Source organism: Triturus cristatus, chromosome 5_2, assembly GCF_964204655.1.
Source record: "Triturus cristatus chromosome 5_2, aTriCri1.1, whole genome shotgun sequence".
In the NCBI taxonomy this organism is placed as follows: Eukaryota; Metazoa; Chordata; class Amphibia; order Caudata; family Salamandridae; genus Triturus; species Triturus cristatus.
Genome location: NC_140588.1, coordinates 139,726,904 through 139,754,227, shown reverse-complemented (window position 1 = coordinate 139,754,227; position 27,324 = coordinate 139,726,904). Strand labels below are relative to the sequence as shown.

Genomic DNA, 27,324 nt, shown 5'->3' with positions numbered 1-27,324 from the left:
AATACGATGTTCAGATGCCACAATGGAGGAGATTTGCAAAATAACCCCTAGACGAATTGATGGATAATCCTTGAAGAAACAAAAGGGAAGTTGAACCATCCTGACGGAAACGGAAAATTGCCGCCAGAAAAAACCCCTAAAGGTTGCATGAGAGAACCCGGAGTTAGCTAAATGCAAGAAGAACGGTAACAATTGTGCTGGTGTGGAGTGAAAACGGGTGCACCCCATTAGATGCACACCAGTGGGGAACACTTTTCCACTTTAATTTGTACGTTTTCACCGTAGGAGCCCTCGCCTGAGCTAAAATGTCTCTACAGTCCTGTGGAATATCCAAATGGGCAAATTCACAGTGCTCAGGTTCCAAGCTGATAAGCTCAGTGAGGAGGGATTCGGATGACCAATTTTCCCCTTGTCCATCGTGAGTAGATCTGCACGAGGCTGTAGAATGATTGGTTCGGATTGAGACAGTAGGAGTAGCTCTGAGAACCATGCCTGCCGAGGCCAACGGGGGGCTATAGAAGTAGATGGCAAGGTTGCCTCCGCATCTACCACAGAAACTCGAGGTACGAGTGGGATTGGGGGAAGAAAAAACGTAGTCAAACAGATCGTACCAGTCCATCAAAAGGCATTGCCCAGACATCTTTTGTGGGGATGCCAGCTTGCGTAATCTCGGCATTTCCGGTTCTCTAGTGTGGCAAAGAGATCCAGCTGTGGGCGACCCCATCGTTGAAATATCCTCTCTAGAGTTGGTTGATGCAACTCCCATTCATGGGTCGATGAGGAGGACCTGCTCAGGGAATCCGCCAGGATATTGGATACCCCCGGTCGATTAACTGCTGCATATCGTGATGCGATGGTTGATAGACCAATCCCAAATCGACTGAGCTAGTCGAGACAGTTTTGGAGATTTTATCCTGCCCTGCTTGTTTATATAGTGCATGCAGGTTGTATAGTCTGTCTGTATCAGGACTGATTCTCCTTGGATTAAAGGATGAAAAGCTTTGAGAGCCAGCAATATATAGCCATGAGATCCAACCTGTAGAAGTGCCAGGTTTTTTTTTTTTTTTTTTTTTTTTGACATATTGACCATTTTCCTTTTATTGATAAAACCTCCAAATGAGCACCCCATCCTTCCAGAGAGGCGTCTGTTATTGTCATGTCTGGTACCATTGTCAGAAGAGAAATGCCTTCCGTTAGATTTAACGGTTGCGTCCACCACCTTTGCGCCAACTTCATCCGATCTGTGACGTTTACAACATCGTTTAAAGAACCTGTAACCTGGCGTTCTTGGACATCCAGTACTCCTTGGATGGGGCGTGTCTGTAATCTGTAATGAGGGATCAATGCAATGCATGATGACGCCATTTTCAGAAAGGACTTCAATATTCTTACAGAAACGGGTCTTTTTGATCTGATAAGGGTTACCAGTCGGAGAATTTTTTGAAGACGGTCTTGGGAGAGAAGTGCCCTTGCTGACACTGTGTCTAAGGTTGCTCCCAGAAAATCCGTGCGATGAGAAGGCAGTAGATGGGACTTTGTGGTATTTATGGAGAGCCCTAAGGCGCGAAAACATCTCCTGTCAAAGATGTGTGTGTTGTAGAAGTTGAACTTTCGATTGCGATTTTAGGAGATAGTCGTCCAGAAATGGAAAGATCTGAACCCCCTGGAACGTAGTACGCTACCACAGGGGCTAGCACCCTTGTAAACCCTCGAGGGGCCGAGCGCAGTGCGAATGGTAAACTTTGAACTGGAAAATCCCCTCGACCCACTCGAAAACGAAGAAATTTCCGATGTTGTCATAGTATGGAGATATGTAAATATGCATCTTGGAGGTCGATTGTTTCCATGAAATCTCCTTGTGAAAATAATCGCAAGATCTCTACATGCGTTCGCCTACGAAAAGAATGTCTCTTTAGATACCTGCTGAGAGCCCTCAGATCTAGAATGGGCTTCCATTCCCCCTTCCTTTTGGTGATAAGGAAGAATCGGGAATAAATCCTTTCCCTCTTTTGAAATCTTGGTACTACTCCTATGGCTTCCTTGTGTTATAGAAATTGAACTTGTTGTAACAGTTCTTTGATATGAGCCGGTGGCAGTCCGGTAGGTGGTGTGGGTGGAGGGAATTCGATGAACTCCAAAGTGTGACCTCTTGCTATAATTTCCAAAACCCAACGGTTCCTTGTATGGAGGACCATTGAAAATAGCACCGATAGATTCGATCTCCAATTTTCTGGGACTGATGGAAGTCATGTCTCTTAGGAGTGTAACCCTTGTAAGAGGATTTTCCTCTGTAAGTCTTGGAAGACTGCTGTCGAGAAGTTTGCTGTTGGTTAGAGGAATATCGGTTTGAACCCTGGTTATAAGGTCGATATTGATTGATTCCTCTTCGAAAATAGAGGAGGTGCCGCGTCCGCGTGCACCCCGAAAGGGTTGTTATCAAAATTGCAATGTGCCCAGAGAGCGAGCAGTATCTGTATCTTTCTTTATCGATTGGAGAGCTTCATCCACCTGATCTCCGAATAAAACCTCTTCTTCGTCATATGCCATGGTCTTTGACGGTTCCGGCAGTTGCTCAACTAGTGTTGACATATCCGCCCATACTTGACGGTCCTAACGACCCAGGATGGCCAAAGCATTAGCCGCTCTCACCATGGTGGAAGCCATCGAAGAGAATTTTCACCCTATGGCATCCAAACGACATCCACCACGATCAGGTGGTGCAGTGATCGTAGATGCAGGGTTTCTAGCCCGGCGTGTGACTACAGAAACTGGCTTCGCTTCACCAGTGAGGCACGCTGGTGCTCCTAATGGTGATTTGTACCTTTTTCTCCAATCTAGGCACCCGTGCTGGAAGACTATGAGGCCTCCATAATCTTTTTGCCTTCCTCCCCAATAAATTCGATTATAGGGATTGTATGTGTTTGTTTAACAGGCTGATCTTTGAAATCGTACAGGAAATAATCCTTCGTTAATTTGAACGTTAGTGCTGTCCTATCCCTTAACTGGTGGAACTTGCATATCAACAGGTGGTGAGTCACCAGGTAGCACCGGAGAGGGAGATGGTGTTTGGGCATGATAGTTATCCCACTCCGCCATACCATCATCATCATCATCATCAGCATCGCCACCATCATCGAGAATCTCACCATCCTCCCTGTCCTGAGGAATTTCTTCTTCTTCTTCAGTATCATGAGGAGGTACTGTCCGAGTTGAAGAATGTCTCAGCGGTACTGTAGGTATTACCACAGAAAGTATTGGAGCCGGTACCGGTTCCGATATAGTTGTTGGCACCACTGGAGTAAGCGGAACCACAGACACTTGTGGTGATAAAGGAAAAACCGCCGATTATAGTTGTCACAACCGATTCAGCTAAACCTTCTTCTGAATCTTGATCTGAGTCAGTGGTAAAACAATGGTTAAGGAAGGCGGGAATCCTCCACCGATATAACCTCACCCGACCTTTCTTGTCAAGTACTCGGTGGTAATGGTAATAAAGGAACAGCAGCAAAGGACGAAGTAGTCGCTGAATATGTCGAAGAGATTTGGATTTTTAATGACCTCTGTGCAGAAGTCGTCTTTTTTAAACCCTTATTTTTACCGATGAGACTGCAGTCGACGGGCTCTGAGGCATAGAAGGCTATTGAAGAGATCTTTGTAGATGGAATCGTCTACGGAACCATCGTCGACGGAAACCACCATCAAAAGATTCATTGCCGATGGAACCATCGTCGACGGAATCATCGTCGACGGAACCACCGTAGACGGAACCACCGTAGACGGAATCACCGTAGACGGAATCACCGTAGACGGAATCACCGTAGACGGAATCACCGTAGACGGAATCACCGTAGACGGAATCACCGTAGACGGAGCCATCGTCGACGGAGCCATCGTCGACGGAATCATCGTAGACGGAATCATCGTAGACGGAGCCACCGTAGACGGAGCCACCGTAGACGGAATCATCGTCGACGGAATCATCGTCGACGGAGCCATCGTCGACGGAGCCATCGTCGACGGAATCACCGTCGACGGAGCCATCGTCGACGGAGCCATCGTAGACGGAGCCACCGTAGACGGAGCCACCGTAGACGGAGCCACCGTAGACGGAGACATCGTAGACGGAGCCATCGTAGACGGAGCCACCGTAGACGGAGCCACCGTAGACGGAGCCACCGTAGACGGAGCCATCGTAGACGGAGCCATCGTAGACGGAGCCATCGTAGACGGAGCCATCTTTGAAAAAACTGGAAAGTTGAAAACCTCACTAGCCTGAGAACTATGTCTCGTGGGCGACACAGCAGTATTCAAAGAAGAAGAAGTGGCAGATGTCATAGTCAGAGACATTTTCTTCTTTTAAGGAAAGGAGTAGGTAACTCCTGTACACTACTGCGTTTTGAGGCTGTGTGGGAACGGCCAGAAGTAAAGTTTTCTACCTCAGAAAATTACTTCATATTTATCCTTAAGTCTCTGGAGCCACAACAAGAGACGGCCTTCCCTGTCTTTCAGAGTTTTTGTAGAACAAATTCTACAGAATTTATATTCACCCACTTCATGGTAGGGTAAAGACAGTAAATACACTTACTGTGTGGATCTTCTGAGAATAACGTAGCTTTCCACAAAAGAACAAGGTCTAAACAAAGACTTCTTACTTGAAGTCATCCTGAAGAGAAAAAACTGAGCAGAGCTCAGGGAGACTCCCTTTCACACGACGTGCGGTAGAAAATCTGAGGTGAGGAGCTCGGAGGAGAAGGTTCTAGAGAGGAGCTGGCGCCTGATTGGCCGGAGTTCGGACTAACATAATGACAGAGATAGACTATGAATGTCTTTTTTCTCTTTCCATGTATCTATGGAAATTTCATATAGGGACATTCTTGATGTTATTACTTACTTATATCTCTGTTTTATATGATTACTTATGTATATGTATATATATATATATATATATATATATTTATGGCTGTATATATTGCTATATTATTTACCGTGGGACTCCCACTCCGACGACGGGGAATATTCAAGCATGTGAATCTATGAAAGACACCCCAATACTGGAGAAGCAAAGCGCTAGCAGCAACAGAGGCAGGCAACACGTGGGCGCGAGGCGAAGCGCTACAATATAAACAACAACAGTGCAGGCAACACACGAAGAAAGCAATTTGAAATGCAGGCAACAAACGATACCAGGTCTCTCAGGAGAGACTAGGGGAGCGACCTCTCAGTGCGCAGCACAGTGCCCTTGGTACCTGTGGTACCATTTACAAGGGACTGACATGTGGACAAAGAGTGCCAACTGGGTTTTGTTTTCAATGCAGTTTAAGAACACAGGCCCTGGGTACCTGATTGGCAGGAACCCAGGGCACACTCAGTTAAAGCACATTAGCAGTTTAACAAAAAGTGGGGGCAACCATGCAAAAAGAAAGCACTTTCTTAGACCCAGCTGTCCTGATTTTGCACCACCCTCAACTGGCAAGACCAACAACTGCAAAGCCCTATAAACGCACACAGCTCAGCCAAGCTTTCCACCCGAGCACCCCAGCCACCGATGAACAGGCTGGGACTGCTTGCTCCCTGAACCCTTTGTGGCACGAGCCCCCTGTTGAGATACTGGTCTTGTTCCCAAATCCCTCTACAGTCTTTCTACAATGCCCCCTCCCCACCTTTCCACCGGAGTCACACACTAAGCTACCAACCCAACCAGCACCTCTACACCGGGACGTCCCAGGGCAGGTAACGAGTAACTGCTACTGGTACTTTGGACCATGAAGACCCCCCAGAAACCGACCATAAATAACTGTATGCAATATATACCATATCTCCCATAGGGAAGCAGTGCTGCGTAAAGACTCATGTAAGTAAACTGTTTACTTACCTGTAAAAATTCATATTCAAAAACATTTTCCTGAATTAATCTTGGATCTATTCGAGTGTGTCTTTTATTGCCTCCCCGAGTACAACAAATGCTTAGCACCACCCTCTGATAAGCCTAAACTGCTTGCCCACCCTACCACAAAAGAGAGCATGTCGGGTTATAATTTTTGCCTCTGTAAACCAATAGGAGCTGCCGAGACTATACAGTGTACCCAGTGTTGGTCCACTAAATAAAGAGCCAGCTTCCTACAAGTATACTTTAATGAAATTTGTTGCATCACAAAATGTAAACAATCAAATCTAAACCCACATGCTAAGCACTATAGGAAACTTTACAGAAGATTGACCATACTTACACGAAACATTTTTAAGCCTCTGTATCGTTCAATCTCAGATGCCATTCTTCTCAGGAACTGGAACAGGTCTTCATTTGGGTCCCGGTTTTTGGCAGTGAAAGGAAAATGTTTACTCTGTTTAAAAAATAAAAATCTACGATAAGAACATGATCAATCTGGTTTTAATGGATTTAAACACTGTTTGAAATGAAGTACTTACAATGTAAGCCTTTCTATGTTTCAAGCCATTGAGATGCACGATCATAGGGACCAACTTAGATCTGCTCCCACACAGTTCACAGTTATAATCAAAGTCTGCCATTCTTGGGCGCCTGTATTCAACCACATACTCCAAACCTGGATGAAAAATAAAAATTATAACCCAAAAATAGATATAGAGTAATACTACAGTACAACAGCATTATGTAGGCCTTGCAATTCAAGGAAGACTTACCAGAAAATAAAATTACAGTTCAGAAATTCCAGGGGAGGAACCAAATCAGAAATGTGTTTTCAAGGCAGCAAGTTTATTGCGGCTTGCAGCAAGTACTATAATTCATGAAAGTCATCCAGGTGGCATTTGATACTAACATGATGAGATAAAAGATACAAACCTACTGCCCCCATTAGATCCTTTAGGCACAAATGGCTAACAAATAGATTCTAATGCTGGCACTCCATACGGAAAACGATATGACATGCAGCACATAAGTTAGATTACTTATGCCCTCTGGCAATACCCAGTGGCAGTACCACAGCACATGCTCTAAAACTGAAATATGGATTTCCTGGAAGGTCGAAGTATGAAAGGCTTCCCCCTCCCCCCTGACATTTTTGCTCTAGGCATCCACATGTTGTGCTTCCAGACCAATTCCATGTACTGATCCAACTGCGATTATGAGTTTGAGACAATTCAGTGAGATGAACCCTCAGCTGGCAAATTTACAGCATAGGAGAGTAGTAAAAAAAAAATTAAAGAAATAATAGGACCACACACCTCAATGATGTCACTGTTGCAGTTCTAGGTCCTCCAGATAGTGTGTTATGTCGATGGTTTAGGAAACAAGTACACTGGTTGATTGTTTTCTTCAAATTGGGCCACCACCCAGAATGGAACCCCATGTAATTGCCAACGCTTTTTGCTGCTGTTGGTTTTAAAAAAAAAAAAAAGTAGAGGCCCACATATTAACCCCTTGAGTGCCCCGCCCTGTGCCGGCCCTTTCATTAGCGGGCGGGGTTCATGACGAGATAGTCTCGTCATGGGCACAGCGCAACCGCGGCCCATGATGAGGCCATCTCGTCATGGGCACTCAAGAGGTCAAATCCAACTCTCCATAGTCGATTTTTTGTGTTGTGAGATCACTCACAAGAAATGGGCAAATGCAGCACCCAAAGGGTTCACTAATTTTAAATAAAATGATTCAGCTATTTGAACTCAGCCAAAAGAACCCAAGCACATGCCAGGGGTGTGAAGGTATAAAACCTTGCAGTACTTGTTTAGATGGAAAAAGGCCGATACTAGCATTGTAAGGGCACAGGTGGGCAGAGAATGTGTAGGCTCACCAGCTCAATCCAGATAATACAGATTCATTCTTGGCTTTTCCTAGTGTTCTTGGCCTAAATAGATTCATGCATGCATGAGCCGGGTCTTGTAGAGGGCTTCCTCGCATCATGTTAGGTCTTCAAGACCGGCACAGTCCAGCTACTCATGTTGACAGTTGTGTGTACCTCCCACCGCCCAGCAAGATTTCATGTAATAATCTAGACGTGGGCTGAGCCTGGAGGGAGAGTAGGAATCCGGTACATGTTCAAGTACTGACAGCATGTTTGATCAGCACTGGTGAATATGCTTCCCCCAAAGGGCAAAGAGGGGGCCAGTCATCTTCTGGTGGCCAAAATCAAAAGCCAGCTAGCTGCCTTTTTTAAATGTTGGAACACTTAATCGGTCTTCGAGAAGGAATGTTTTCTTACTTGCATAACAAATTACTTGCCTTCGGTAACAAATTATCTGTAAGAGACAGATTAGTAATAGATTCCTTACTGACATCAGCCGGCAGCAGGAGCCGCAAGCCTTGAAACCGGGCATCCCTGACGTGCACCAGGAGTCGAAGACTCAAAATCAATGTTTACAAAAGTCGGCAAAAAGTCAGGCAAAAAGTCAGTCAAAAAGTGACTGGAGGTACCGCTCTCTCAGGCTGGCTGGCACGAAAAAAGAAAAAAAACTAACATCAGCGCGCGAGGGCGGTGTTTATGTAGCTACCGTGACATCATCCCGGCGACCACGCCGAATGCGGGGCTGACAGACGCCACCTTTTGACTCGCAGGGGACCAGCTGATGACAAATTCTTCGGATCCAGTCTTACACCTTGGGGTAGTTCTAAGGTAAGGAATCTATAACTAATGGTCCCTTTCAGATATCCTAGTCCGCTCTCAGGGGGAATGTCTATTGAAATCATAAGCACTGAATTGTCTGCCCATGTGCAGGGATCCGAAGCACTTCTTTAAAATATATTCTTTTTTTAGTGTACACATTCGCCTAGACTAGGATATAATTTGTTTATAATGTTTTGAAGCATATGAAGAAGTCTATATTGGTCAATTACTTTAATTTATATTTTTAAAAGGTTAAAATATCATTAAAAAAACTTGAACACATTTCCAGGAGCTGAATATTCTTTAAATATCCTCCATAAAGGAATGGGCAAGATAGACACAAAGGTTGCAGTACTGTAGTAATAAAAACTGACACTGCACCTTTGAGGGCTCACAGCCCTCTAGTGCCCCATCATGCCCAAAGATGGCAGTTACCCCGGTTATTTTTATATAGCAAATCAAATCTTGGTATATTAACCATTTTTGTCTCTCTCACCGAAAGGAGTGCGGGTTATTATGCATTTCAATCAAGATTTCCCCAAGAGAGAACTAGGATTACAGTTAAGAAACCATTCCTTCTCTTTATCTTAGGGGGAACTCCATTGATAACCATAAGCACTGAATAGAACAGCAAGCCTATCCCTACCAACGGTGCTGGCAAAGTAAAAGATGATCTATCTAAGCAAAGATTCCTTATCCTACTTGAGCATCTGTCCTAGCATCAGAGTCTAACCAATAGCACCTCGTAAAAGTGTGAACAGACCTTCATGTGGCTGCTCTACATATTTCCACACTACGAGTGTTTCTCATTAAAGCAGCCGTTGTCGCTTTCCCTCTAGTAGAATGAGCCTTTGGTCTACCAGTCAGGGTTTTGTCTGCTCTCTTATAGCACAATAGAATGCAAGAGACTATCCACCTGAATACAGACTGTTGAAATGTGGCTAGACCTGTAAGTAAAGGGCCATAATTTACAAACAATTGTTCTGATTTACGAATATCTTTTGTTTTGACTAGACTAGATAAAATTTTAAAACCCATCTCATATCTAAAGAGCGGAGAGATCTTTCTTCTGGAGTTAAAGGATTCTGAAAGAAATTCGGCAGGATAATGGTTTGATTAATGTGAAAATCTTAAACAACTTGGGTAAGAATTTCAGAGATTATGTTATAAACACCATATAGCTATGAAATATTGCATATGGTTCACGGGACAATAAAGCTTGAACCTCACTAACCCTATGTGCTGATAATATTGACAACCAGAGAAGCTGTTTTCCCAAAAATTTGTTTTATGGATAGGTTTGAAAGGAAACTAGGGCATTCAACTCCCTAGGAGAGGCTATTTAACCTCTAAACAGCATCTAGCTTGCCTTTCACACAGCGCCAAGACACCTTTGTCGTACTCGCGCGCTTTAAAAACATTTTTTACCATAGGAGAAGGGTGGCGTATTGGTGAAAAGAGGTTTGATACCTTCTAAGAAGTCCTTAATAACTGGGACTTTGGAAAAAAAATTCTGTAGCCAGTAATATGAACCAAATGGACTTTAACAGAAGAAAATTGTAAGACATATTTAGCCAAAATGAATTAAGTATGGTAGTAAAGCTTCATCTTGGCACATGCTTGGATAAATGTTCTTGTCAGAACACCAGATACAAAATCTCTCATTTGAAAGAATCAGATGTTAGAGTAAGAAAACAAGTTACTTACCTGTAACTTTGGTTCCCCAGTATTGGTAACTTTCATAGATTCTCATGCTTTGTATCATTCCCCGTCGTCGGAATGGGAGCCTCGGTAACAAAAATATATATATATATATACATATGTATAACCATAGAAACAAAAGAGAAAAATTAGGCCTAGGCCTCATCTCATTTTGTAGTATATCACCCTCTTTGTGTAAAAGAGCCCAAACTTTTGCCAGGGCCAATCAGCACAGCCTCACCCTCTGGAACCTTCCTGAGAGAGCTCAGAGCCTCAGATTTTCGTAGCCGTTGTGCCAACAGCCACTATCTTAGTAAGCCTGCAGAGCTTTCCCAGGGGAGGTGGGTGGGCGCATGAGAATCTATGAAAGTTACCAATACTGGGGAACCAAAGTTACAGGTAAGTAACTTGTTTTCTTACCCCAGTATTGGAACTTTCATAGATTCTCATGCTTTGTATCAGAATAGCAAGCAGTAGATCACGACAAGCACATTTCGGTAATTACATGGCTTTACAAAATCATCTCAGTGCACATGATAAAACAACCATTACTGAAACCAAATGTGCTTACCAGGATGGAGGGATTGTAGGGAAAGCTCACCTCTCATTGAAAAAGATTCCGGAGGACTGCTTGACCAACCGCAGCGTCAGCTCGTCCCACCGATTCCAGGCAGTAGTGCTTCGTGAAGGTGTGTACACTGCTCCACGTTGCTGCCCTGCAGATGTCCTTAATCGCCACTCCAGCAAAGAGAGCCACTGAAGACGCCATCGCTCTCGTAGAATGCGCCCGGGCCCTCTTATCCAAAGGTTTGCCCGCAGCCTGATGACAGTACTGAATTGCACTGGAGATCCAGCGGGAAATGCCACTCTTGGCGAGCGGTAACCCCTTCCGTGGTGCACTGTAGGCGATAAATAGTTGAGTAGACTTTCTGAAAGAGCGTGTACGCTCCAGATAGAATTTCAGGCATCTTTGGACATCCAAAGAATGCAATGTTCGTTCCGCTTGAGTGGAAGGACGCGGAAAAAAGGAGTTCAAAATTAAGGGTTCATTCAAATGAAACTCCGAAGGCACCTTCGGGATGAATTTTGGGTTGGTTCTCAAAATCATGACATCCCTCTTGAACTGTAGAAAAGGCTCCACTATAGAGAGAGCCTGGAGTTCACTAACTCTCCTAGCCGAAGTCAATGCTAGGAGAAGGGCCAGTTTCCAAGATAGGAACTTCAAGTCCGCTTTGTGAATCGGCTCAAAGGGCGCTTTCATCAGTTGAGCCAGTACCAGGTTAAGTTGCCAGATAGGCGGAGGTGGCCGGACCGGAGGATACATCCGAAATAACCCCTTAAGGAAATGCTTAACAATTCTTGCAGACCATAGAGATGGCCCCGATGTCTTCCGTCGAAAGCGGGATAAGGCAGCCAGATGCACCTTGATCGAAGAGTGCGCCAGACCTGATTTGGCCAGAGACAGGATGTAGGGCAGAATCTGATGTGGCCGGGATTTGTAAGGATGGAGTTTATTCCTCTGGCACCAAAGGCAAAATCTCTTCCACTTTGCCCTGTAGGTCTTATTAGTGCTGGGTGCCCGTGCCTGAGATAGAACATCCCTGCATTCCTGAGACAGATTCAGATGGCGGAATTCTCTGTGTTCAGGAGCCACGCTGACAAGTGAAGTGACTCCGGATCCGGATGGAGGACTTGGCCCTGATTTCTCGATAACAGAGATGGAATCAGTGGCAAGCGAATCTGGCGATCCTGGGAGAGAAGTAGGAGTTCCGAGAACCAGAACTGCCGCGCCCATGCTGGAGCAATGAGGATCATTTTGCATGGTTCTGCCCTGACCTTCCTGAGAACTCGAGGAATGAGGGGAATCGGAGGAAAGGCGTAGCAAAATGCGCCGAACCAAGCAATCGAAAGGGCATTCCCCAGAGACCCTCGCTGGGGAACCTTGCTTGCGTAAAACCGGCACTTGGCGTTCTCCGGGGTCGCAAAGAGGTCTATGGTCGGAGTGCCCCATTTCTTGAACACTGCTTCCAGAGTGGCCTGATCCAGCTCCCACTCGTGCGTCACCTTCGTCTGCCGACTTAGAGCATCCGCTGTGATGTTGAGACACCCCGCCAGGTGCTCGGCTCGCAGAGTGATCCCGTGAGAGATGGCAAATTCCCAGATCACCTGAGCTTCTTTGGACAGCGTCCGTGATCTCGTTCCCCCTTGCTTGTTTATATAATGCATGGCCGTAGTGTTGTCTGTCCGGACCAGCACTGCACGGTTCTGAAGTCTGGGGAGGAACGCCAGCAAGGCTAAGTGAATGGCCCTCAGCTCCAAAAGATTGATGTGGCGCAGTCTGTCTGCTGGACTCCAGTGACCGCTGACCTGAAGCTCCTGGAGGACAGCTCCCCACCCTTCTAGGGAAGCATCCGTGGTGACCACCATAGGAGAAGGAGGGATTCGGAACGTTAATCCTCCTGCGATGTTTTCCTTCCCCAGCCACCATTCGCAAGCCGTGCGCATGGCAGGTGTTATCCATACTTTGTCGTTGAACGATCCTTCTGCCTGACGCCACTGTTTGTCCAGCTCCTCCTGTAGAGGACGCATATGTAGCCTGCAATGCGGTATCAAAGGTATGCAGGATGAGATTGATCCGAGCAAGGACTTGTACTGTCGAACCGATACATGTCTCTTGTGTAGTAGTAGACGAGCGGAAGCGGCCAGTTTGCCCTGACGCTCCTCTGACGGACGAGCCGTGCATCGTCTCGTGTCCAGAATTGCCCCAAGGAACTTCCGTGACCTGGAGGGTATCAGTTCCGACTTGGACACATTGAGCTGAAGACCCAAATGGGCGAACAATCTTATGCAAGTTGACACAGCCTGAGACGTTGCCCTGAACGATGGAGCCTTGATGAGCCAGTCGTCCAAGTACGGGAACACTTCCAAGGACTGCTTCCTCAGGAAAGCAGCGACTGGTGCCAGCATCTTCGTGAAAATGCGGGGTGCCGACCGAAGGCCAAACGGGAGCACCTTGAACTGGAAATGGCTCTTGCCTACTGTGAAGCGTAGATATTGCCTGTGAGCTGGGTGGATCGGAACATGAAAGTAAGCATCCTCTAAATCCAGGGATGCCAAAAAATCTCCCGGATTGAGCAGCTTTAGAATATCCTGGAGTGTGACCATCCTGAAAGAGAGCTTGATGAGATAGGTGTTGAGCTCCCTGAGGTCTAGTATAGGACGCCATGCCTCCTCCGTCTTCCGAACCAGGAAGAACCTGGAATAAAACCCCTTGCCCCTTTGTGAAAGTGGCACGGGCTCTATCGCCCCCTTGATGAAAAGCTGGTGGGCTTCGAGATGTAATAGTCGGAGATGTTTCGCTGCACGGGCGTCTGGAGCTCTTGTTGGAGGAAGATCTTGGAACTCCAACGTATGGCCACTCTGAACTATGTTCAAGACCCACCGGTCTGATGTTAAACGCGCCCAGCTGTCCAGACAAAAAGATATCCTGCCCCCAACCGGTGTTTGTGGCAGGGGAGGAACAGTAGCCAGAGCCAGGAGGCCGCTATTGCCTCTTGGCGTTGTCTCGTCCCTGACGATTCGGACGTCCTCTCTGGGACTGCCGAGAGAAAGACGCCGACTGTCCTTGGCGCTGGCTGGAGTATTGTCCTTTACAAGACTGTCCAGATTGAGAGGAATACTGCCGTTGGTTTCCTCTGTAGTTAGAAAACCCCCGACCACGTGCCCCCTTAAATGGCACCTTGCGGTAGGTCAAGGAGCCTAAGGACTTAGCTGTATCGGTGTCCTTTTTAATGCCTTGGAGGGCGTCATCCACATGCTTTCCAAAAAGCATCTCTCCGTCAAAGGGGAGGTCCAAGATCTTATTCTGGACCTCCTGGCGAAACCAAGTCGCCTTCAACCAGCCTTGGCGGCGCAAGACGGCAGAGACCGCCAAAGCCCTGAAAGCAGTTGAAGCAATGTCCATCGCACAGTCGATGACTTCCGAGGAGCATCGTTCTCCCTCCATCAGCACTTGTCTGGCTTCGTCTTGACTAGTTTCTGGTAGCTGGTCCAGGAATGGTTCCATATCACACCACATCTGGCGGTCGTATCTGCCCAGAATAGCCAGAGAATTTGCTGCCCGCACCAACAAGCTGGCCATGGTGGAGAATCTTTTACCCACATAGTCCAGTCTTCTGCCTTCTTTATCTGGAGGCGTGGTTAAAGGAGTGGACGGATTCTTAGATTTACTTTGAGCAGCTTGTGAAATAACAGAATCCGGCTTAGGTTGTCCTAGAAGACACGCAGGACTGCCCTCTGGTGCCTTGTATTTCTTCTCCAGCCGGGGAAGAACCGGAATGACAGTTGCTGGATTCTGCATTGTCTTCAATCCCTCATCCCAGACATGTTCTATAATGGGAATTGATCTTACAGACTTCTTATATTGGGCTTTAAAGTCATATAGGAAGCAGTCGGACTGCTCCACCGTAAAGGGCAAACCAAACCTCTTGGATGCCCGTTCCATCAAATTATGGAAACCACCAATGTCCACCGGAGGCGATATATTTGTCTCTCGGCCTACAGCATCAGGATCCTGTGTATCATCAGGGTCCCCATCTGGATCCCCTGGATCTGTAAGTGGGATCACCTCTCCCTCGTCGTCTTCGTCCGTATCTCCATCGTCCGCGTCATCAGCAGGTTCCGTACCTGAAAGTTGGGGAACTACTAAGGGCAGCACTGGTGAAATGGACCGAGGTACCTCTCTTGGTAGGGGTGGCAAGTCCATTGGTATGTCACGTGGCACTTCCAAAGGAGAAGGACGCACTGGAGTGCGATCCGGCAACGTCGGAAAACGAGATCTGTAGTCTTGCAGCATCTGTTGCAAATCCGACACCAAAGCCACTGGCAAGGCAATTAGGTCCTGCCTTACAGGGCGGGGGCGTAATCCCTGTTGGTGCCCCTCCTGCCCCTCTGGGCCATAAAACTCCTCCGTATCTGTGTCCTGCTGTTTGACATTCAGGTCTGAAAGGCTGTATGCGTCCCCAAACTGCCCATCCTCCTCATCCTCCTCCGAGTCCTCGAGAAGCATGGATGGTGGCAAAGGCGTGACCCGCCTAGGGGAAGTCATGTCCGGTGTAATCACTAATCTTTGGGTTGAAAAATCCAAATTTTTCGTCGTCGACGGTCCCGACGGCGGTCTCGTCGACGGAGTCGATGGCAACGGGATTTCCAATGTCGACGTACTCGACGACGACTGAAAGGCAACTGTCGTCGACGGAGCTGAAATCGTCGTCGACGATGAGGCCGTCGACAGTCCTGTAATCCTCGTCGACGGAGCAGTCGTCGACGGAGTAGTCGTCGACGAAGCAGTCGTCGACAGAGCAGTCGTCGACGAAGCAGTCGTCGACGAAGCAGTCGTCGACGGGGCAGCCGTCGACGGGGCAGCCGTCACCGGAGCAGTCGTCGACGGAGCAGTCGTCGACGGAGTTTTCTTTTTCGTCGACGTAGTATGTTTCATCGTCGGCGGAGCACCCGTCGACAGTCTCGTCGACGAACTTGTAGTCATCAACATCGACGAACTCGTCGTCGTCGTCGTCATCGTCGACGTGGTCTTCGTCGTCGACACCGCCGTCGACGAAGTAGATATTGTCGACGGTCTCGTGGACGACCCCATGGAAATAGGCTTAATTGAGGAGATCGTCGTCGACGTACCTGCTGCCGCCTGCGTCGACGGACGCGGTTTCTTCAGTGGCACCAACTGAGGAGTTTCTGCAGCCTGTTTCTTTACAGGTTTCTCCTTCTGGGACGGAGGGGTAGATGTAGCAACCCCCTTATTGTCCTTAGGGGCTATGTCCACAGAGGCCCGTCCCTGCCTCTCCTTTACACTGTCGTGAGGAGATTTTTTGGGACCAGCCTCCTCAGACCTGTCAGAGATCCCGTGAGGGGCTTTGAGAGGAACCTTGAGAGGGGGTTCCGCAGAAGTGGAGGGCGATGACCTACCCCTCTTCTTCGATCTCCTGGAGGAGGTGCCAGAGATAGATTCTTCCTCATCCGAAGAAATGACCTCCCTGGTCTTTATCTTCTGCAGCCACGTCAGCAAGCGCCCCTCTCTGTCTCTCAAGGTCTTGGTCGAGAAGGTCCGACAGATTTTACAGTCGGTGGCCTTGTGTTCCGGGTACAGGCAGTATATGCAGTTCTCATGCCTGTCTTCCACAAACAGTCTCTTCTTCCCACAAGAGGCACAAGCCCTAAATAAAGCTTTCTTCTCCTTTTCTGACATTCTGTCTCAAAAGATGGTAATAAAGATATCCAAAAGTAACTCTGTGAAAAAAACTGAGCAGAGCTCAGTGGAGACTCCCTAGCACAACGTGCGGGAGAAAAATCTGAGGCTCTGAGCTCTCTCAGGAAGGTTCCAGAGGGTGAGGCTGTGCTGATTGGCCCTGGCAAAAGTTTGGGCTCTTTTACACAAAGAGGGTGATATACTACAAAATGAGATGAGGCCTAGGCCTAATTTTTCTCTTTTGTTTCTATGGTTATACATATGTATATATATATATATATTTTTGTTACCGAGGCTCCCATTCCGACGACGGGGAATGATACAAAGCATGAGAATCTATGAAAGTTCCAATACTGGGGTAAATAGACGTTCTGTTTCTTTTAGAATGTCCGTGCATTCTTGCAGGTCCATGTTGTGCGAATTCAGGAGCCATGCTGCCAATCTCAGAGGGAAGTTTAGGATGAACAATGTAGCCTCCGAACCTCATGAAAAGGTCTACACAGCAGTTTAATGTGTGGTTGTTCCAACATGTGTAGGACATTTGTGAACTACCGCTATCTGGGCAATTCCAGAACTATCAATATAATTCTGGCCTTCCGAGTAAAACAGTTTGCGATTACATGCGGAATAAGGGGCATGGGTGGAAAAGCGTAAAGAAATTTGCCAGATCAGTTTATCAATAGGGCAGTCACCAATGCCCCTGGCTGGTAAAACCGAACGGCAAAGTCTAGGCATTTTTTTGTTTTCTGTTGTCGCGAACAGATCTATAGAAGGAAAACCCGAGGTGCAAAAGATGTCTTGAACAACTGAGTCTTTTAGTACCCACTCATGATTTTCTTGAAGAACCCTGCTTAGGGAGTCCGCTTGTGTATTCTGGGCAGATGAGTTACATTGAACCTTAAGTTACTGGCCAGCAATCAATGCCATATTGTTTGGGCTTCTAGTGATAAGGTTTTGGACTTTGTCCCTCCTCGTTTGTTCAGACAGTAAATCTTTGTGTTATCCGTCTGAAAAAGGAGGGATTCAGTCTTGGAAGTATAGCTGGAAGAACTTTAAAGTCAAATCAACAGCTCATAGCTTCAGAAGGTTGATACAGTATGTCATTTCTTTCGTGGACCATGCTCCTTGTATTTGAAGGGGATTCATGTGCACTCCACTCTTATGTATTTGGTAATACTACCCCTAAAGAAGTGGTCAACAGAAGAGGGGGGGGGGGCAGAGGCTCTTTAGTTGGAGCCTGTGGGACGTTTCCCTTCTTGAGCCATCTGATGCCTACTCTTTTTTGGTTGAAGCCTTTGATGTTGCTGGAAAGGCCTTGTTGCAGTTGGTACCGGGTGTTCTTGAAGCCACGGAGTGGGTTGAACCCTCAGAGTAATAACGTCATCTCTTGCAAGCCCTGTGAGGATGTTTTCTCTACTCCTAACTGTGAGAAAGTGGCTCTGTATATACTGTTCCTTAATAGGTACAGGGTGTACAGAGTCCACAGTCCCCCAGGGTTTGACAGAGGTTAAAGTTAGGTATAACCTTACTCTCTAAAGTGGTAGCTTGGTCGAGCAGTAAGGCAGTACCAGAGGACAGTGTAAAGCATTTGTTGTACACACTCAGTCAGCAAATGGTTTCACACACTATAACTGAACTCTAGGCCAATGGTTTATATATAAAAAATATATGCTTGTTTTATTTTAGAACCAACAATTGGATTTAAAATATACTTTCTCAACAGTAAATGTTTCATATAAATACTTTTGCAATATGCAATAGACTTTAGTAAACAGTTACAAGTGGTTGCAGTAGGCAACTCTATTTTTAAACACAACAATACATTGAGCTCAATGATAAATTCAAGTTATTTGCAACAGATTACTTTTTAGATTACTTTTGGAATTCCAGGACTGGATCCTAGATTCAGTCCTGGGTCAGTTTTCAGAATCAAGTGATGAAAGTCGACTTAATTACTGTAATGATTTTTAAACAATATTTAGCTATTTTAAAAGTGGACACTTAGAAAATATTTCAGGGAAAACAGTCAATGATTACTTATGGAAGAAAATGCAGGTTACAGGTACAGTATGTTCTCGTTACTTTTGTAATCCAGTACTGGGTGCCTAGACTCAGTATTGGGACCTTTATCCAAAACAGGTAAGCAATTACGTTTTCAGATATATGATTTTTGAAGAATATTTAAAGATTGCAGAAATCGACACTTAGAAGAAATTTCACAGAAAAACAGTCAATGGTTTCCTATGGAAGAAAATGGAGTTAAGGGTAAGTACAGTTGTAGAGATTTTTCAGAGTCAGTGCTGGGCACCAAGATCCAGCACTGGGAGCTCACCTAAGAACAGGTGAGTAAATTCGTTTTTGTCACTCGGCTGATTTTTGGTGAATATTTGAAGATTTGAAAAGTCCACACTTAGAAGAAATTTCAGTAAAAAGCCAGTCAATGTTGCCCTATGAGGAAAATAGAGTTTGCGGTTTAAGGGTAAGTACTCGACTGGCAGAGTTCTGGTTCTGGGCACAGACTCCGGGGTCTCCCAGGGTCAGGTAAGTACAGTTGGTTCATCCTCAGCGGCTCTAGGGCGGCCAGGTGCAGAGAGAGTTAGGCCCAATTTTATCCTATGAGGGATAGGGGGGCCTTGTTTGGTGGCTGCTGACTGGCAAGCCACGCAGCTGTGGGAGCTGGGCTCCTGGTCACTTACTCAGGGCAAGTGGGGAAGTAGGAAGGAGTAGAGTTTTCACTGCCACGGCCACTCGGGCGGCTGGGTGCAGAGTGCTTTTGAGCCTTCGGGCGCTCAATGGATTTCAATGGGAAATCTCCGGTTAAGAAAAAGACTGCAAGCTCGGGGACGAGGACTCTTCAGGTGCCACCACCACTTCGAGAGGTAAGTTGGGTAGTTGGAGGATAGGTAGGTACCACGGGATTGGGCACAGGGGGCGTGGGGCGCCGCGTGCAGGGGTGCCTTTAGGTGTCGGGAAATCTTACCCTCTGTTGATCGCGGTTGGGGGTCACCTGGTTCTGAGGCTGCAGGCTTCTTCAGGAATGTTGAGGGAGGTCCTTGGGTGCCGGACTCGGGGTCACAGTCGCCGTGGGGTCGTCCTCAGGGTCTTTGTTCACTCCGGCACTGGCCAGGCTCGGCTGGTGCAGAGTGTGCTGGGTTCGCGGGTCCGGGCTGCTGCCAGGGGTTAGAGATAGATTTCAAGTAGAGCCTCTACTCATGGGAGTCCCAGGGGCTCAGAGCCAAAAGGTAGCCAGGTCCTCCGGTGTTGGTGAGGTTGCTAGCCACAAGAGATGCCGGGCTGGAGCAGGTTCGAGGGTCGACAGGCCGGTAGGGCTGGGGCCAAAGCAGTTGGTGTCTTCCTCTTTTCAGCAGCTGCAGGGCAGGTCTTCTTTCTTCTTGCTCTTCGTAGTTTGGAATCTGAAATCTGGGGAAGGAAGGTTCAGGATGCCCCTAAATACTAGATTTAGGGGCGTTACAGGTAGGTGAAGGGCAGGGACCAATGGGTCCCCGTCCTGAGGTGGGTACACCCCCTATCCTGCGCCTCTCCTGTGGGAGGGGGGCAGTAGCCTAGTCCTGATAGGGTAGGGCTCCCCATCTTCAAGATGGCGAGAGCCCGGAGATGTGCTTCACCTCGCCTCCCCCACCTGAGGGGTGGGGTTGGCAGGCTGGCACATCCCCTGTCCTTATGTGAGGTTTCCGGCCAAAGCTTCCCGCCAGAGTGGGGGGTTGCAGGGGCCTGGGGAAGCTCACAGAGGCGGCCTGCCTTTGAAGCTTCACCCTGCCAATCCTGGGGGAGGAGATTTAGCACCTCGCCCAGGATGTGCATTGTTGCAGGACCAGGAGAGCAGGGGCTCTCCTACCCAGGGGTCCAGCAACATGTCCGCTGGGTGGCAGCCTAGGCAGCCTTTCAGGGTTTCCATTTGTATTTCCATGCGAGCCATTTCATCATCTGTGTGGCTCCCAAATAAAGTAGAGCCAGAGAAAGGATGATTGAGAATTCTGTGTTGAGCTTTCTGCTTCAGGGCTGTGAAATGAAGCCAAGATTCTCCTGTGGCACTGAGTGCTAGCATGGAAGAACCTGCATAGGTTCTTATTAGAGACCATCATGCCCTCATTCATAATTTCTATAAAGTCTTCCCTGCGGTCCCTTGGGAAATCATCCACTAATTGTTGTGGGGAGGCACATAAAGACCCGTCATAACTTTTGAGAAGGGTAAAAGCGTTTGCAGACTTCATGTGGATAGCTGCTGTTCCGCATACTTTCCTTCCCATAGAGTCAATTTTTCTGATCTTTGTCTGGTGGGATCGTTGATGAAGGGTTAGTTGAGTGGACTTTCCTTGCAGCTAAGACACCAAAGGCATCAGAAGGATCTGAAAGCAGAAATAATGGGTCCTGCTCAGGAGGTATGTATTTTTTCTGAAGCCTAGATTGAGCAGCTTCAGCTGAAGTTGGTGTGAGGAAAGGCTCCATAGCTAGTTCTAACAATTCTGGACTTTAAATATAAATTAAAGCAATTAGCCAACATAGCTTTCTTTATAGGCTGCAAAGCATTTTCATCAAATGATATCCCAGTCTTGGCCTTCCTGAACTAAGCCGAATGCGTACACTAAAGAAGATTAATTTTAACGAAGTGCTCTGGGACCCCCGCATATGGGCAGGACTATTCATTGTTTACGATTGTCAATTGAGAGCCTCTGTGAGAGAAGTGCATCTTACTGTTGCTCTCCCATACACTGGAACAATGAACCACAAGGTTAGGCCAGTTGGAACTGGTCAAGGTGTATTTAAAGTCACACTGCCCAGCACTGGTTACTCTTGCCTTGCTGGCCTGGAGGTCTTCATTTTCTACAGAATAAGGTGTGTATTTGGGCTTAGACTGGATACTAGCCTTTTTAAGCTCTATGAAAACTGATTTTTCATTTAATTATAGACCGGATGGTAAATGTCAAATCATTTGACCTATTCCTTGATTTACTATTGGATCTACATTACACCCTGACTGTTTACAGGGATTTTGCTAAGATCCACTAGTTATGTCCACGCCAGTGTTTGTCACGATACCACCATTTAGACATTTCTAATGGGGTCCTTTCTTTTTGTTTAATTATAGAATCTTGATTGCCAGTGTATTTTCCATTGCGATCGCACTCTAATTATTGGATTATCTGCTCTTGTGGTAAGCCCCATCATTAGCTACCACAACATTCACGTCAGTCCTTTTGGACCACACCCGACTCCTTAATTTAATTTTATAGGCTGTCAGCTCCGTCCTTTTACAGTCCTGAGGAAGACCAGTCTTTGACGCATTTCAATCTGCGCTTTCTCCAGGTTCGAAACGTCGACATGACTATACTTATCCATACGGTCTCCTTGACCCTACTTTGAAATTATTACTGGGTCTTGTATTCATATTAAAAACTAAGGACAGGACAAAAATCTCGACTCAAACCTCACTTTAGTAGTGCACCACTGATTATACTTATCACTTAATGTCACCCTTTTTCCCCATATTCACGATTGTATCGCCGTATTTGAATTGTATTTATGACAGCCATATCCAATTTATTTGGAAATAACTAAAAAGTAAACTAACCCTTTTTTTGCAAAATCTTCTTCTAGTGTGTTTCTATCTTTAAAGGTTTTACTGCCTTGTTCGAAATTGCTTTATATTTGTGGTGAATATATTGAGATATCCCTTTCTGTATAGAGTACATATATCAAAGCAATTGTATTTACCCGACAGAACCAACTTGTCAATTATACAGGGTCACCCCATTAACTCTAATGATTGGACATGCAGCAGCACAGGGGGATAGGGGATGAGGGAGGGGTTGCAAATCGAGATGGAATCTAAACAATCAAATGATGCAGGCTGGGAGCTGCCCTTAAACACAATCTAGTGAGTGAAGCACAATGGCCATGTAATCTAATCTACCCACCTGCCCAGCCCACGCATCTCCTCCCCCTCACACACAGAAGTTAAGCAATCCCAAATATGGGGACATATATTCAAGGAGGGCCAAAGGACAACAGGTAAAAGTCTCATGGTCATGGATCATTAATTTGCTGCCAACATCCTACTTACTACACAAGCCTGGGTTTCAAGGGCAACATATAAAGGTCAATCCTTGATTAGATTGTTACATTCATGTCTGATGCTGAACTTCCAGTGTACTTGTGTAATTGTCGAGTTCTTTAGAAAATAAACTCCGGGATAGTCAAGTAAGCAAACACAGCATTTCCTTTGATCCAAGCCTCCAACATCTGTGTTACATTTTTACTCCAACTTTATACAAAAGGTACTTTTTGGAAAAGGATTGCCCTAAATAGGACATAAATGGATACAACATACCTACAAGAGGCTCTCTCTCTTTTTCCTCCACATAATCTGTAAGACACTTTACTTTCTGTATTATCCTTTCAAGCTCCTCCACCTTAAATCCACCTGTTAAAGGGAAAGGATAAACATTTAAGTATTTTAAACCCTAGTGGTGGAAGCATAAATTCAGACTAGCCAACTAAACTAAACACGTTAGCGTTTTACAACTCATTCACATCTTAAGCAGATATGTGCTGTGGCAGTTCAATGAAGTTTACTGATAATGTCAATGCATAATTTATCGAGGTGTAGAAAAGAGATATATATATATATACACATATACACACACACATACATATGTGCCAAACACAAGTTTCTTTCCAGAAGGCGGCAGTTTGGATCTGAAACTGCCATCAACCAGTAAAACACCACTTAACTGACCAGTTGCACAAACAAAAAGTCATGAGTATATTAGGTAGCACATTAGTACACTATAATATACAATGTTCATTGGGTCTCTGGGGAAAAACGACACCCAGTGAGCAACTGGTAATGTCGGAAGCACTGAAATTAGAGTGTGTTCTGTAACTAAGTGTCACGGTCACCACATTCAGAAAGGATGATTATATGCATGATGTTTTAGATTCTTGTTGGTAATTGGAGGGGTAAAGTACAACGTTAGTACCTTAGAAAGTCAACATCCCACATGGGCGGAACTTAGTGTAGTTAAGAACATTTAATCTTTAAAAAGCAACACAATGAGAAATGCATTGCTTGCATGTTCAAAAGGAGGCTTGCTTATAGCAGCAGATAGTCTACAGTAGTAAAGGTGGGGTTCTTGCAAAATATTGGATTCATATTATACGCCTCTTTAGTATAGAGCTCAGTTTTTACATGAAAGATGAGTGAGTGCTATGCACAGACATGAAAAACCTGCATCACAAACCATATTTCACAGGATTCTCATTTTCCAGCAGGCTTGCATAGCCCATTTGCATCGGCATGCATACATAGACTAAACGTTTTGGACAAGGGCAGAAAGTTTGTAAGAGAAGATAACAGGTTGCACGCTATGACTGAGGGCCCATTTTAAGGACTAACATGAAGGATTCTCAGCGATACAAAAGGGCGCCACATATGGCTGACAAATAAGTGAGGCAAGTGAAACGGCTAGGTTTATTCTCATTGGTCTCCCGCAATACGTGGCTTCCTGTTGCAACCTTGAGTTTCACTTGTTTCCACCTGTTCCCAGACACTGATCTTCACAAACGCAAGGCACTTATCACCAATCACTGGGCAGAAAATAGACAAACCACAAGGTCAGCCTGTTTGACTAACAAAATAATTACATCATATTGAGGGCAGGTGTCAGCCTGTATAAATCTGGTCTCAAAACTAGCGGTTGAAAACAATTGAGAAATCAGATTTAAAGATATAATACTGGAGAAACTTTAACCATTTTAGAGGCCAATAACGATTTGAGGCAATTTTTCTAATTACATCTGCATCTTTGTTTGACATTATATGCTTTTTTTCCAGCTCACGGAGATTATTTTTTATTAGTGAGAGATGAACGATCAGTTACCAAAAGTATATTTCTCCCAAACGAGGCAATAAACGCTGATTATTTGGCAGACATTCCAATTCACTTAAGTAAAGGCAAGCATCAGCCCCAGCTGCAAACATTCAAAGCTTACAAAAAAGTAGTCTCGGAGAATAAATTAAGTTCCCATTTGGTTCCACACTTCAGAGACAACGACTCCGGTTTTGGGGACTTAATTTGGAGTAAATTTACAGGCTCAAGACACACCTGAGAAGAGCATACTGCAAGTGACTAATCAAAGCATGTAGCGATGAAAGGAAGAACATGAGAAGAAAAAAAGAGTTACAAAGAGAAACGCAAGCAAGCATTGGCAAAGTCAATAGGTTTGGCATTGGCTGCCAGCGTTTTCACTTTGGCATTTGGCAAATAAATGTTCAATGTCAATGAAACAATTTCAAATAAACAGAAATGAGCTTACCATACATCATGGCTCTCTCTTTCTTCAAGTGTGAATAGACGAGTCATTTCCAAAATGAAAGAAAAAAACTCATTAATTCATTTTATCTACTTCGACATTGCACTTTCTGTAGCTACCATTTCTGATAGGGCTGTGCAACAAAGACCAACTTTCCTCTATAAAAAAAAATAACTAAAGCCTTTCAATATTCTGTAAATAGCTGCAGCACATAGGGAGGTTCTGGATGAAACAAAAACACCCAATATTTAAGAGTTAATTTTAATGTAGCAGTAGAAATATCGGTGTGACCCAGGACCTAAAGGTGACTGAGAAGACACAGCCAGGGCAAAAGTGGATCTTCAGATTACTAACGCCAGATTTGGAAAAATACATACTTCATTGAACATAATGCAAATAACCTAATTATATCAAATTAACAACGTTATCTAAGAACGAAGCACTAGCATTTTTCATGCATGTGAATTAGCTAACGAAATCTAAAGAACTGACCCGACAAATTTAAAACCAAAATCAGCAATAAATAAATCCATTAATTTGACCAATTAAAACTTTAAAAGATGCAACCTATTTCACAAGGTGTGAACTTGATAAGTCTAACCAAAGAAAAAAACAATATATTATATAATAACCAACTGTTACGGAGTCTATGGTGCACTAGTGGACTCAAAAAAGGCTGAAGCTGAGCACAAAGATATGGATACCTTCTGTCCCCCAATGTGCAAGAATCTTCCCAAATATACATTCAGAGCAAAAATGATGATACAAACATGTTAACAGATGTCAAACACTGGTGAGACACATTAAGGCAAACTATTAGTAAATTGCAACATCCAAATTAATAGAAGTAGACGCAAGAGGGAATCAAACTAGACCGATAATAGTGCTACCTGATTACAAAACCAGACTGTAAACTTATCAAATACAACATAATGAAATCATCGTAGTCTTTAATTTTCTAAACCAGCATTTCTGTCTAAAACATCTAGACAGCTTTCATTTGCTGTTTTCTCGAATGGGTAGGGGAAGATTTTCGTAGGGATTTTGGACTAAGAGCAATACGTCAGGATCGTTTCATGAAATTAATATTCTTCTCAAAGGGAATGTTGTGCCTCTGTGTGTGGTCTTCACCAGCATGCCAGAGCCATGGGAAACGGAGGGGTAATATTCGATAATTTATCATTGCATGGGCACTTTTCTTCAATTAGAAGATGCAGCCACGGCTACTTACTGGTCCAGAGAGCTTGAGCACACTGATCCGGTGACCAAAGGACTGTCTGTTCTTAAACAGAGATTTGCTAGAGCCCGGATTACTCACTGGTAATAATACCCATTAGTCCAGGTACTACTCTTCATTGTCACACAGGGACAGACTGGCATACAGGGACAGACTGGCATATAGGACAATCAGGTAGTGCCTTAAGGGCTGGTCTGAGATCTGTGTGTGGGACATGTTTGTTTTTTAGCAGTTGTAGGCCAGGTGGATCAATTTTAGCTGATAGGTAAAAAGTGATGCTATCTGCTTAGCTAATAGGGGCCACTTAATTTGCCACCCAAGCCTATTTTTGTTCCTGTCCGACCCTGTTGTCACACACCTTAAACTGTAGGTTAACTCCTCTCCATGGCAGGCCTTACACGTGGCCCACCCCCTTTTCCCCCCCCTATAACCTTCACCTAGAAAAGGCTTGGCCACACCTTGCTCATCCTAAAACTAAGCACCAAAAATTCATGTGCACTAGACTATCCCAGGCCCGGGTGGGAAGGTGGAAGGACTTGAACAAGGGGCAAAAGGACTTGGGGGTAACAGGAATTTCAATCATAACAGAGTTGCTTATAAAACAACTAAGGCACAAGAGACAGAAAAATCTGCACTAAGGATTACAGCTCCAAAGACTGTGGTCAAAACATGTAGTTTATAGTCAGACAAACATGTTCAGAGAAACTCATGTAGAAGCCCTAGATCAGTCTATGGTAGAAACCCCTTACTCTCTGCCGAGAATACAGACGCACCCTGGGTAATTTCCCTTTAACATATCTAGGAAAAGGAACACCTGCTATCATGTAGGCCAGTGAAGGGGTAAGAGGAGTCCATGTGCTGATGGTAGAAACCACAGGCTTATAATCTAAAAGGCCATGTCCAAAAGAGACAAACAATTCAACAGATAACGGTTGCCACATTACTAAAAGCACCTAAAGGGTACTACTAATCAACAACAGATTAAGCTGTGAATACGGGTTCACCTGCACATTGCCGTGCTGCTTGCTAGATTAACAAACATCTACTTAAACCTATGAGAACCCTGCTATAGAGCGGAGGGTGACTGGTGAAACCTGCAGCTGTCTAATTTTGAAGACTGAAAGCTACTCCACAATTTGAATATAGGGAAAGGCGATAATTCCACCTCCACTTTCAGGGTCTAAAGACATGTTAGCCTTGGAAGAAAGAGTGGT

General features: G+C 45.4%; 1 protein-coding gene across 4 annotated transcripts in view; it reads right to left on the bottom strand.

Annotated features, from left to right (window-relative positions):
* LOC146822725 (uncharacterized) overlaps positions 1–27,324 on the bottom strand; it is a 410,295-nt gene that overhangs the window by 333,494 nt on the left and 49,477 nt on the right. For all 4 annotated transcript variants that reach the window (XM_085606916.1, XM_085606918.1, XM_085606915.1 and 1 more), the window contains 4 exons: positions 24,877–24,898; positions 22,889–22,981; positions 6,427–6,563; positions 6,228–6,341 (listed from right to left, as the gene is read on the bottom strand). In XM_085606916.1, coding sequence (XP_085463042.1) covers positions 6,228–6,341; positions 6,427–6,563; positions 22,889–22,981; positions 24,877–24,898 — 366 coding nt within the window. The remainder of the gene's footprint in view (positions 1–6,227; positions 6,342–6,426; positions 6,564–22,888; positions 22,982–24,876; positions 24,899–27,324) is intronic.